The 12,448-nt window shown below is 46.3% G+C and overlaps 1 protein-coding gene across 1 annotated transcript in view; it reads right to left on the bottom strand.

Annotated features, from left to right (window-relative positions):
* Nucleotides 1-1,099: 1,099 nt before the first annotated feature.
* Nucleotides 1,100-12,448, bottom strand: part of NUGGC (nuclear GTPase, germinal center associated) — a gene marked incomplete at its 3' end in the record, with an annotated part of 33,420 nt that continues 22,071 nt past the window's right edge. The window contains exons 12-17 of the mRNA XM_080926816.1: nt 9,457-9,614; nt 8,111-8,249; nt 7,203-7,311; nt 6,558-6,694; nt 4,486-4,576; nt 1,100-1,245 (exon numbers count right to left, since the gene is read on the bottom strand). Of these exons, the coding sequence (XP_080782942.1) occupies nt 1,100-1,245; nt 4,486-4,576; nt 6,558-6,694; nt 7,203-7,311; nt 8,111-8,249; nt 9,457-9,614 (780 nt within the window). The remainder of the gene's footprint in view (nt 1,246-4,485; nt 4,577-6,557; nt 6,695-7,202; nt 7,312-8,110; nt 8,250-9,456; nt 9,615-12,448) is intronic.

Here is a 12,448-nt window from a genome sequence, read left to right on the forward strand (position 1 = left end):
TCCTGGCAACTTATTGTAACAAAATTTGAAAACAAGGTGCAATGGTTTGGTTTCAGCTCCTGCACAGCAACCAACCTTTAAGAAAGTTCCATTTTTGGATGCTGTGGATATTGTTAAGAGGCTGCTCTTGGACAGGACCTGGGTTTGACTCCCACTCCCAAAGGATGGTTCACAATCATCTGTGATTCTGATTCTAGGTGATGCAATGTCTTCTTCTATCCTCCATGGGCACCTAGCACACACATTGTGCACATATATTCATACAGGCATGTACTCATATACATTAAAAAAAACACACTTTTTTTCAGATGAACTACCATTCTTCAAGACTGTAGAACTGAAGGACTGACCACTGACAAGTTAAAATGGTTGATAAAAACACCTGTATTCCAGTAGTGTAGCTATGTGAAGTGGAATTTGCTTTAAAATACCAATTAGAAAGCACACACAGGGGTCCAACTGGCTTCTGTTTAGGGGGGAACTGAGCACAAGTGTCATCTCTCTGCTCTTTGCCTACAGGTGATATGATCAGGGGCTATTGCTCCTCTGGCCTTGTCTTTCCTGCCCTGATGGACTGGATGCTTGAACTCTGAACCAACATGAACCCCTCCCCCATCAGTGCCTGTTCCAGTGTATGTATCACAGCCAGAGTAAGTAACTAATACCTTGGTCTCGGGGTTTATTGGCGGGAAACAACATTGTCTCTTTCTCAAAAGTCTCATCAGTAGAGAAGTGGGAAATAAAGCCTGGTACCTGAGGCTAAACTTTGTAACTTTCTACTTGACGTGTGAGCTTTTGAACATGTGCATATCTATCTTCAGTGATGTAGAAGATCCTTAGAGCGTAAGAGTCCACTCAGGATAACAGATTTTTATTTTTGTTTCTTTTTTTGTTTTGTTTTTTGTTTGTTCGTTTTTGCTTTTGTCTGTAAAAGAAAATGATACCAGAAATAATGATGTAACAGTTTTGTGCTAGATAGAAAGTCCAAATGATGAGAAATAGTTTTTTATTCTTCTTCAGAAAAAAAATAGCAATAATTCTGATTATTTGGCTCCAGGCCTATTTTCATCTCTTTACATCTAAGCCCCTCCTCCCCAAGTTAAAGTCTTGCTCCATAAGGGCCTGCTTTGCTGGGAGACATTCGCAGGAGGAAATCTTGCATGCCCCTCCGCAGCTGCGCATTTTCAGCAACCTCCCTCAGGCTTCTGTGGAGTTTTTCCATCTCCTTCTGCTCATTCCGGACATCTACAGAGAAGCAGACATACATGTGCAGACAGTGCCTTCTCAAGAATCCCTCATGATAAAACCCTCAGCAACCCTGAGGCTTACAAGATGTAAGATCTACAATAACCAGATGGTCCTATCCCCTTGTTTTACAAATAACTCAGTCAAACCAGGGGGTATCTCTGTTACCTGAGGACTTAGCATGGCTCTGGGGAGGTCACTCTTAAAAGGACCCTACCCCTTTAAATGCCTTAGGAGGCTGGAGAGCTCAGTGGTTAAAGGGTTTACTGCACTTAAAGAGGATCCAAGTTCTGGTTCTAGCATCTACATTGCACAGAACCTCCAGGGGAATCCCATCCCTCTGGTCTCCCAGGACACCTGCACTTATGCACACACACACACACACACACACACTAAAAATAAATCTTTAAAGTAAAAACCCTGGGAACCTTTGGAGTCTTCACTTAGGCCTCCTCAGAGCCTAGTGAAAGGAGAGACAATGCAGAAGAAACAGGAAGATCTGCTCACATCACCCCAGGCAGCTCTCCATCCCTCAGACACCCTGTCCTAGGCCAACCCCCATGCCTCACAAACTTGCTTTGCTCTCTTTTGGTATCTCAGATTTTCATTTTCCAACTGTATTCTGATTAAATCCTCATGGTGGTTAGCACAATGCTTGTTTTAAAGTTTAGGTTTGGTTTAGCTTTGATTTGTTTGGTTAGTTTTTGTTTTGAGATAGTCCAGGCAATCCTCCAGCCTCAGCTTCCCCAGGGCAGGGATTGCCAGAATGTACCATCACACTCAGCTATGTAATTTTATGGCAGTTAGTCCAGGCCTTGTATAGACAATTGTCAGACTTAGTCTGACTGCATCTGTGAGCCTTGGGTAAAGCCACTACCTTCCCTTATGTGGCATTCCATCCGTTGAAAGCTGTCCTCCCTCCAAGTAAGACTAGACCCTCTCTTGGCCTTCACACACACACTGTCAGTTCACGGTTCTGCAGAGATCACCTCTGGATGCCAACTGAAGCTCTCCCCGGAGTTGCTAGCCTTCCATCCTTGCCCATTAAGTGCTCAATACACACAACTTCCACAACTGAGTAAACCAAATTCTTCAAACACAGAGCATCCCATATCCACATATAGCCTTGTGTTCTGTCTTTCTGGAGAAAGCTGACCAACATAGTTCTCAGGGTAGACACTTCAGATTACTGGGTCTGGCTCCAGCCACCGTTAACTCACCACATCCCAGATGGTTGCCTAAATGAACCTGCCTGAACTTGGCTGCCTATGGAAGCCATGGCCCAGAGGTAAGTTATAACTCTGCCTTGATGGTGTTTGGAAGGCCTTCCTCCTCTTTGCTCCTCAGCCCATTCTAAGCTGCCCTCTAGAACTCAGCAGACAGCCTCCCCAGTGCCCAGCCCTGAACTCTGCTTCTCAGCTGCCAACAATCAGCACCTGCCACTAGAGCAGACCCTCTCTCCCTCAGGTGTCACCTAAGTGTCATTCCTGATGAGATTTTCCTTAGGCCCCTCCCCCACCACAGATTCTACTTGCTGACTTGCTATTAATTACCCGGGAGCCCCTTAAAGGTGATTCTAATCTATTGCTAAGAATCTTAGTTAGGGTTTTACTGCTGTGAACAGACACCATGACCATGGCAACTCTTATAAGGATAGCATAATTGGGGCTGGCTCACAGGTTCAGTCCATTATCATCAATGCAGGAACATGACAGCATCCAGACAGGCATGGTGCAGAAGGAGCTAAGAGTTCTGTGTCTTCATCTGAAGGCTGCTAGCAGTAGACTGACTTCCAGACAGCTAGGCAGAGGGTCTTAAAGCCTACACCCACAGTGACACACGTACTCCAACAAGGCCACATTTCTAATAGTGCCACTCTCTGAGCTGAGCCTATATAAACCATAATACTAAGTTAAAAAAAAACAATTCATGCTTTCTAGTCTGGGAGGTCCCACTCTGACAGACCAGTAATACCTCAACACACAGCTTGCCACTTGGTCCCTCCATAACCTCAGCATCTGGCACAGTCTTCCTTTATGATGTGCACTTGGGGTTGGTAGGGGAAAGAACAGAAAGAGACTTTATCCAGGCAGGTAGAACTTAGATCAGACTTGGGGCAATGCCCTGTCTGCAAGGCCCAGAGGGTTAGAAGACCTTCAGCAGGTATGATTTCCTTAAAGGCCACAGATATAGTGAGCATATAAATCAAGTCCCCTGGGAGACTTTCACAAATGGCCGAATGCCGCACATGCCCTCCCACGCTGGCATTCTTCCTCTTTCCAGCGCAAACTGGAGACTGCTTCCCACTCCTGTGTCCTGGGCTGGGGTACTCCATCGCCTCCTGACCACATGCCCCTCACAACCTGTGCTGTGCTCACAGAGGTGTGTGAGGTCTTGCTCTGTGACACTAAGAAGGATGCTGTTCTCCTGACCTTGTGCACACATGAAACACTGAAGGGGCAAATTTCTAGATCCCCAGAATGCTGAGCCTAAGAAACAGGTGAATTTTTGCTAGAAATGTCTCCATTATCCACTCCTCCCCACCCCTGTCACCATCTCCAGTTTACACAAGGTAGCTCAACGCAGCTATGGGTAGAGGATGCAAGTAAAGCCACATCCTCAGGGTCCTGGTATATCAGGAGACTCTTCCTCCTCTAACACCAAGGGATGGATGGAACCCTTTCTAAAGAGGAAGTAACCAGGAAGAAAGGGTTGTGGAGACAGACGTGGGTTACCACTTACCAGCTATGGAAACCTGGGAGTGAGCATAACCTAGGCTGAGTCTCTTTTTTCTGCATCTGGAAGATGGCGGGCCAGCTAGTATCTTGGAGGACTTGGGAGAATTACACAAGATGGTGCTCACCAAGTTGAAGTGCTTGTCTTCTTTGGATGGAGTGCAACATTAACAGTAACTTGTCCTAAAAATTCTCACCTTGGTGTCTCTGTTTTTAAGTTTTTAATTATGTATTTTTATGTATATGTGTGTTTGGCCTACATATGTGTGTGTAGCATGCATGGGCAGTACTATGGGGGTCAAAGAGAGGACATCAGATCTCCCTCGACTAGAGATACCACTGGATGTGAGCCACTATGTGGGTGCTGGGAGTTGTATCCAGGTCCTCTGGGAAAGCAGCTAGTGTTCTTAACAGCCAGACTACCTCTCCTGCCCCACTTTGCTATTTTCAAGTTCAACCAGGGGTTAGTCCACAGTTGCCCGCCATTGACAGTTTTACTAGTTACCTGCAAGCTCTTTGTAGAGCCCCTCTCCCTGGGGTGCAGCAAGGGTCAACATGGTAGTGATGCTGCCCTTGACCTTCTCGGTGATTCCATGCTGCATAACAAGAACATCAGAGCGGTTAGGACGAAGAACCCGAGGGAGAGCGAGTTCTATAGGATGAACCTCACTTGGTCCCTCGGCTGGAGATGACCCAGAATCTGGTTGTGGAAGAATAAAGTCGGGTTCACTTTGGGAGTGTGCTGACGACCCCAGAGGTTTTATCTGCAGGACAGCAGGACAGCAGGACAGCATTCCCACTGGCCCCCACCTGCCTCTGCAGCTCTTCCCCTGCCTATGAGGATGCATGGCAGGCTCCTTCTGAAGGCTGGCCGACTGAATCTGCAGCTAAAGAAGAGATGCAGCATCATTACCCACAGTCCTCTATGGTGTGAGTCCTGAGGTGGTGTCTATCACCAGTGCTCCAAGCAGCATACCATGTTTGACAGGACTAATTCTTCTTCCCTACGGCCCGAGACTAGCACCTAGCACAAGTTTCTTCCCTCTTCTGTTTCTTGTCTCCGTGGCAAACACCAAGATTCAATTCTTCAGCCCAGGGGCTAGGTTGCCCTTTCTCAAGCTGCCCTTCCTTATATAATCCAATTATTTTGGTTACCTGATCTTCTGTCTACTCTCCCTTGGGCCTCCTTGTTGCTGTACCTGGTTCCCCTCTTTCCCCTCCCCCTGCTATCCCCCCTCTCCTCACATGGCTCAGGGTCGAGTCCACTCTGGACTCTCCCAGATGTCCCTGCCTCTGGCCATGCTCTCCCACACGCCTGTAATATACTTTCTCCTAAACCAAACTTAGGAGCAGCCATCCCCTTTCCTTTCTATTTATTTTTTCATTCACATGTACACAAGGCTGGTGCACTAGTCCCCTTTTGGTGGCACTGTTTCATTGAGCACCTTATAATCTCATTCCTACATACTCAGTGGAGATTGGTTCTGCCACGCTTGGTAAGTTTCCCACATGGATCTCTGGACTGTGATACCATTGTTAACTGACTGGACTCAAACAGCTGCTAATAAGCAAGATCGCTCTCACCTAGTCCAAGGGAAGGAAGCTCTATACTTTATTCAACAGACACTGGGTTTTCAAAACCCAGAGTGGGTGGAGTCAGGAAGAAACAGGATCCAACGTCTCACTTAGGGAGGTCAGGGAAGAGTTAGCCCAATGCTGCCACTAGCTAGCTTCCTCTGGTGGGTGGGACAGAGATCAGACAATCCTTAACAGTGACAGAAGCCTTGGGAGGCCTCATATGGCCAGGAAGGGGCTAACTAGACTAAGATGACGGTTTTTCTGTCACTTGGGAGGGAGAAGGTAGCAAGCTACGAGACCTAAAACCAAGACGAAGTTGCCCACATACACTTAGGTCCAAAAAGACTTTTAGGAACCATTGCAGAAACAAGTGGGCTCAAACTCACATCTGTGCCAGGTCCTACTTCCTACTGACCAATGAAAAATGGTCATTTTCTGACATTTGCTTGTCAACATTGTACAAAACTGAGCCATCTTCCTTATTTAAAAAAAAACAAAAAACAAAAAACAAACAAACAAAAAAAACCAAGATATCTTCAGATTATGCTGCTGTTGGAGTCGCTGTCACCATAACGCTATCTGTCTCTGCCTCTCAGTAGCTGTGTGACCTCTTGACTCTCCCCCTCTGCCTGGGTTTGTTTATAGAAAGGGTACAACAATGGCGCCTACCTCACAGACTTGCCAGGAATCCATGAGTAAATGCTCGCAGAGACGGGAGCACTCACCTAACTCTCACGGCCCCTGCTCTATGGTTGGCTGCACAGAGAGGGATGGCATAGGAAAGAGCAGAAAGAGCTGTGTTCCTAAAGTCACAGTCCCGTGACATACCAGCACCAGTGCTTGGTGTCAGGGAAGAAGGGAGGTTGAGCATTGTGGCCACATGCTAGGCCCAGAGCAGAGGCATCCAGCTCTGCTTGGCCCAGCTGTCTACCGTTTCTCCTGTCCCAGCTCCCACTTCTCCTTCCCAGGGCTGGACCTCCCTCTGCAGGCGTAAAATACCTTCAGTTGTCGAAACTGGTGCCACATCCTCTCTTGAGCCCTCTCAAACATGCCTTCGGCCACTTGCCGCTCTACCCCTCTCCTGATGACATCCTTCGTCCTCTCGCATGCTTTCTTGCCAGTGATCTGAGCCGCCTCTGACAAAAAAAAAAAAAAAAGAAAGAAAAAAAGGTAGGTACAGTCGCGTGACAGCCAGGACTTGGTGAGAAATCTGTGGTATTAGAAGAAAAACTAGGCATGCAAGCAAACAGAAAAAACACATGTACACACACATACACATAGCATGTAAAATAATGACACCCAAGACTCAGACTAACCATCATTCAGAAAACCTAAGGACTGACTGAATCAAGCAGGTTACAAAAATCACTCCCTAACTCAAGAAGGGGCCTGAGGGTTGGTCTCTGAGCAGTTAAAGAAGGCGCAGGTTAAAAAATTCATTCTAGGCTACAGCCCAGGGGCTCAGGCAACATGTAGATAACGAGATCCCCCGATTCCTGTGCCCTGAAATTGTTTCAACATGTAGTGTCACCAGAAGTTGGTTGGAGAGGTAGGTTCTTATAAAGAAGACAGCAGAGCAGGGAGCTAATAGAAAACAAGAGGGTTCCAGAAACCCAGGAAGATCAAATGCTCCCCTGGGGGCACCTTCATAGCAGGGTTTCAGGTCGCTTTGGATGGAGCTGGCGACAGACTCGTAGATCTTCCTCTTCCTTCGGAGGATGTGGCTCTCCAGGCCTCCCAGGATGGCACTTATCTGAGAAAGAGGGATCACATCGATCAGATTGGCTGATCTATATAAATCATATATCAGATTAGGTAGTGTCACTCCACTGAGTATAATGTGAGTGACTTCCCCATGACTTCCCCTCAGTGACGGACTGTACCCTCAAACTGTGAGCCAAGATAAACCCTTCCTTTCTTAATTTGCCTTTGTCAGGATTTGATGGGGAAGACTAACTCATACAGTCCAGCTGACAGGTCCCCATGGGCAAGGACTCTATCCAGGGGATCATTATTCACTAAAGGAGTCCCAAAGTCCCTACAAAACTACCCACCCACTAAGTGCATGCTAACTAGAGTGTAGACCTAGGAAACCCCATTGAGAGAGCAGCGTAATTCTTAGCATAGCCATGTGGTTTCAGCTAGGCCTGGAGAAAAGTGAGTCACAGACAAGAGCCAGGAGTTGTCAACACTAGCAAGCCGCTTGAATTAGTAATGGTGATAATGGAAATAGCAACAATGACGCCAACACCAGTAATAATAATGGCTGACTTCTTCGAGCTTTGCTTCTTTGGCTCCTTCATAAAGTAGGAAGAAATGATGGAGAGGCGAATGGCCATCTTATTACGGGCTATGCATTTTCATATACATTTAAGCACTCTGACTATTCTGGGGTCTGAGCCCACGTCACTGTCTTGGGTGCTCCTATTCATTGCTTCTCCGTGGAACAAAGCTTGCCTCAGTGTCCTCTGCCTCCATGGTGGCTTTAAGACCTCTTGTCCCACCCCTGTCCCGCCATGGCTCATCTTCTCCATCCTCGCTGAGGAGCGTACCTCCTGGATCAGGAAGCTTGTCTTGTATCCATCACGTTTCCAGCCATTTCTGATGCCGATTTCTACCATTCTCTCCTCCAGGGAATGCTTGAAAGCATCTATGTGCTGCATCAGAGCAGGGGCAGCGGGCTTTCCCTCCCTGTGGAAAAGAGCAGGATAGCAGGTTAAGTGACTGTGGTGGTGACTGTGTAGATGAGGCGGGCCCAAAGCAAGCTGGTTTTCCTCTAGTGCTTTAAAGAGAAAAGCCAGTGCAAGGTAGACATCGTCGGATGCCCATGGTGTGCCAGGCACTGGGCTGTTCAAGGCCCTTGGCCTCAGAACCTATGTAGTCAGTGTGATGGTGTCCATGTCATAGATGAAAAAATGGGGTGAAGAGGGGACTGTTAAAATGCAAGAGATCACACAACTTGTAAGAGGCAAAGGCCAGGCTCACCTCAAACTCAGTCTGTCAGTTGCCCGTGTGTGCGTCAGGGAGGGTGGGACTTGAGCCTTCAGGATGGAGAGATGTAAGGGAGTGAAAAGGAAAGGTTACCCCCTTCAGAATATCTGAGGAGGGAGAAGCAGCAGGTTGCAGAGAAGAGAGCCTGAGTTTTGAATCTTTGAGGTTTACCATGATTCTGGTGACCCCAGAAAAGTCACTCACAGTTCTTCAATGGTCTGCTTGTTTGTGTGTAAAGGACCACAGCTGTAGAGTTCAAGAAGCATTTGACAATGCAAACACATGCCAATTAGCACAGCAGAGGTAGGTTGTACTGAATGCTGTTCTAAGTCTCTGAGGCGTGGGGTAGGAGATGCTATAGCATAGTAGAACCTTTAAGGGTTGTTAGGGACAGAGACAGGATAGAGCAAGGGACAGGCTGCTGTACTGCAAATCTGGAGGACATCTTTCTGTTGATGGAGGGAGGAGTCAGAGGTCAGTGGATAAGTGGGCATAGGGAAGGGACCCTGCCCACAACTCCTTCATGAGTACGCACACAGGGAAAGTTCTGAAAGCCTGGTGCTTGTTTTATTCCACACTCTCCAACCAAAATAGCCTGTCTAGGGGCTCAGATCCCTAAAAAAACGAATCCCTGCTGCACAGAGGAGATATTTGAAAAATAATGACAGTCATAATATTAGTCTGGAAGAAACATCTCCATCTGTGCTCCAGGTCAGCATGGGAAACTTTTAAGTAAACCAAACCAAGATGGCTTTTGTGTTTTGCCAGAAGCTAAGCTTTCTGTCTCAAATAACCAGCTACTCTTTACACTTCCAGAGCCAAAAGGAATAAATTCCTAAATCTGAGACTCTGGCTTGATGTTCTGCAGATGTGTATTAACGAGAGAGCAAGATGAAAGATTCTTTACCTAAAAATGCCTCCGAATACAGGGTCGATCTGGTCATAGATAGGCTGAGACAGGGCTTCATTCAGGTCGATTCTGGCCAGAGTCCTGGAGGCATAGACACCATTTTTCAGGCAAACGGCTTTCAGGGTCTGGTGAAAACCTTGGTTTCCTCTGCTCCTCTAGACAAGTAAGCAATAAATTAGCAAGTCAGTGGGAATTAACTAGAAAGTCATTGGGTTGAATTCTTGTCATTGTTCAAAGGCCATTACTAAGATCTATGGAGTGGAAATAGACACAATTTGGTGTTTAAACATTGACTAATCATGATCACGTCTCTAGATTGACTGGAAGCTCCTGCCTGGGCTTCCAAAGGGTCTTAGGTTCATGTCAATCACAAACTCTGTGGTGATTAATACTGATGGATGGTCAATTTGATAGAAGCTAGAAAACTCTAGGCATGCTTAATCAAACTCTAGATGAAGTTAACTAAGGTGGGAAGATCAGCACTCACTGTGGATGACACCTTCTATCAGTTGTGGTCACAGAACGCACCACAAGGAGAAGGCAAGCGAGGTACCAGCATCTGTCTCTCTCTGCTTGGCTGCAGACTCAGTGTGACCAGCTGCCTCACACTCCACAAGGGGCTCACCCTCAAACTGTGAGCCAAACGCAGCCCTTCCTTCCTAATTTGTTTTTATTACCAGGTATTTTGTCACCAATACACTAATTCAACTTTGGAAACTTCAGTTTGCAATCTCTTCCCTTAGCAGTCTCGAATATGCCAGTATCTAATGTCAGGCTCTAATGTGAGCCCCTAATCTGCTTGTTGAGCTCAGTCCCAGATCTCACCCATCTTTATGTCTGCATCTTATAGTGATTCAAACAGTTACTGACAGTTATTTGTTAAATGAGCAATCGTGGCATAAGTTAAAAAAAACAAAAAACAAGAAAACAAACTACTGACTAACAGCAAGTATATGTCTCGAAATCCCTACAGAAGAGTACAAATTTTTGATTTTTTGAATATTTAATGAAATACAATTGAATCTGTATATCTTTGGTATTTTACCCAGGTTAATAAAAGTCCAGACATCAGAGGGAGAAATATTTAGTATATGGTTAGTGCTATAAGAAATATTAACTAATTATCTTATTAATTAACTAATATTATCTTATCTAGATAGCAATCAATAACAGTATATTTGTTGAAAGTTCAGTAGAAGACAACACAAGCTTTAAACAGTGATTTATTTTAGGAGACTAGCTACACAATATGATATAATAGATATTATATAGTATAATATGAAATACATTCTAAAGTGTTTTAGTCACTACGGGTTGCGCATTCTTTGCATGTGCAACAGCCCTGACAGGCTCATGTTTTGAACGCTTGGCCTCCAGCAGGCAGTGTTGTGTAAGGAGGTTGTACAACCTCTCAGACATGTAGCCAAGCTAACAAAAGTGAATCACTCCAAAGTGATATCTGCCTCTGGTTCCTGATCCATCAGGGTGTGAAAAAGCCATGCTGCAAATTTCCACCATCATCATCAAAAGGGATGTGCTAGCCCCACACCATCCTTCCCATGACGGACTGTGTGCTCTAAACTGTGAGCCAAGACAAGCCTCTTCTCCATCAACCTGCTTCACAGCCCATGGGAAAATAATTTGGGAAGTAATACGTACAGATTCAGAATAACTCACTTTACCAGCTCTAGGTTTTAGACCTTTAGGTTAAGAGATGGGGATGGTGTGTGACTGCCCTAATTTCTGATCACAAAGGAACATTGTTTATCAGCTAGGTGCACCTCACAGAGAATTAAGTCACTGGAGGGCTGATGGAGGGGTCCTGTGGTGAGGTGGACTGTTACTGAGGTCTGCAGATGGCAACCTTCTCTTTCACAAGCAATCTGTAAGAAAGAGGTGCCTCTCCTGCATGACTTTAGCTGCTAGCACTGCCCCCCGCCCCCGCCACTTACCGTTTTGATCTGACTTATTCCACAAAGAACTAGAAACCCTCACTAGGAAACAGATCTGGTGCTTGAATGTAGGGAGACAGAGGACTTAGAACAAGAGTAAACGCCTATCATCTCTCCTTTGGGGATGACTTGGATACTGCTTCGGGCCCAGCACTTCTCCTGGGCTAGTCAGGTTTGATGGGTGTTAGAGGTCTCCGAATGAGGCAGGATAGGTTTCCAAAGGTCCTAGCTAGCACGGTTTGCTGGCTTTTCGCCACAGCTGTGGATAGGTCACCACCACTCCTTAGGCCAATGGGCTGAATCATTAGTTATATCGCCACCCTTCCGAAGCCTAGACGTTACAGTCCTAATATCCAATGTTACTGTAGTTAGAGGTGAGCTATTTAAGGAAACCATTAAGGCTAAGTGAGGTCACAAAAGTGAAGCCCAAATTCAGTAGGATGGGTGCCTTTATGAGAAAGATACTAGGAGTACATTACATACACAGAGAAAAGGGGGAGGGGGTGACAGGATGGGGAAGGGGGGGGAAGAGGAGGGAACGGGGGAGGGGAGGGAGAGAATATATATGTAAGGGCACTGTGAGCAAGCCACTGTCTCTAGGTCAAGGAAAGAGGCTTCACCAAACACTGCCAACACCTGACGCTGAACTTCCTCCAGCTCCCTGAGCTGTGCCTGTTGCTCAGGTTATCCCTTGGGCCTGTGACACCCTGTCATGGCTGCCTGAGTGACAGACAGAACCCTCAGTCTTACAGGGTTTCACCTGTGCTTATAGCCCCTGCGTTGGAAAACTCCATACAACTGGTTGATATATATATAACCATTTGTGCCGAGCAAGGGGCCTGCAAGGTGCTGCTCCCTCTTTCTAACATAATTGATAACAGCATCAATGCCAGGAGATGTTTAGGCCAGACAGGTAGCATCCCCAATTCTACAGAAGAGACTATCAAGAAATCTCTAAACAGGCTTGAATGGTTTGTGCCTGAGCCGGGTATGCACTTGAACTGACTCTCAAGCTAAGAGACGAAAACCCTGAAGCC

The sequence above is a fragment of the Micromys minutus genome, assembly GCF_963924665.1.
Source record: "Micromys minutus genome assembly, chromosome: 12".
Taxonomy (NCBI): domain Eukaryota; kingdom Metazoa; phylum Chordata; class Mammalia; order Rodentia; family Muridae; genus Micromys; species Micromys minutus.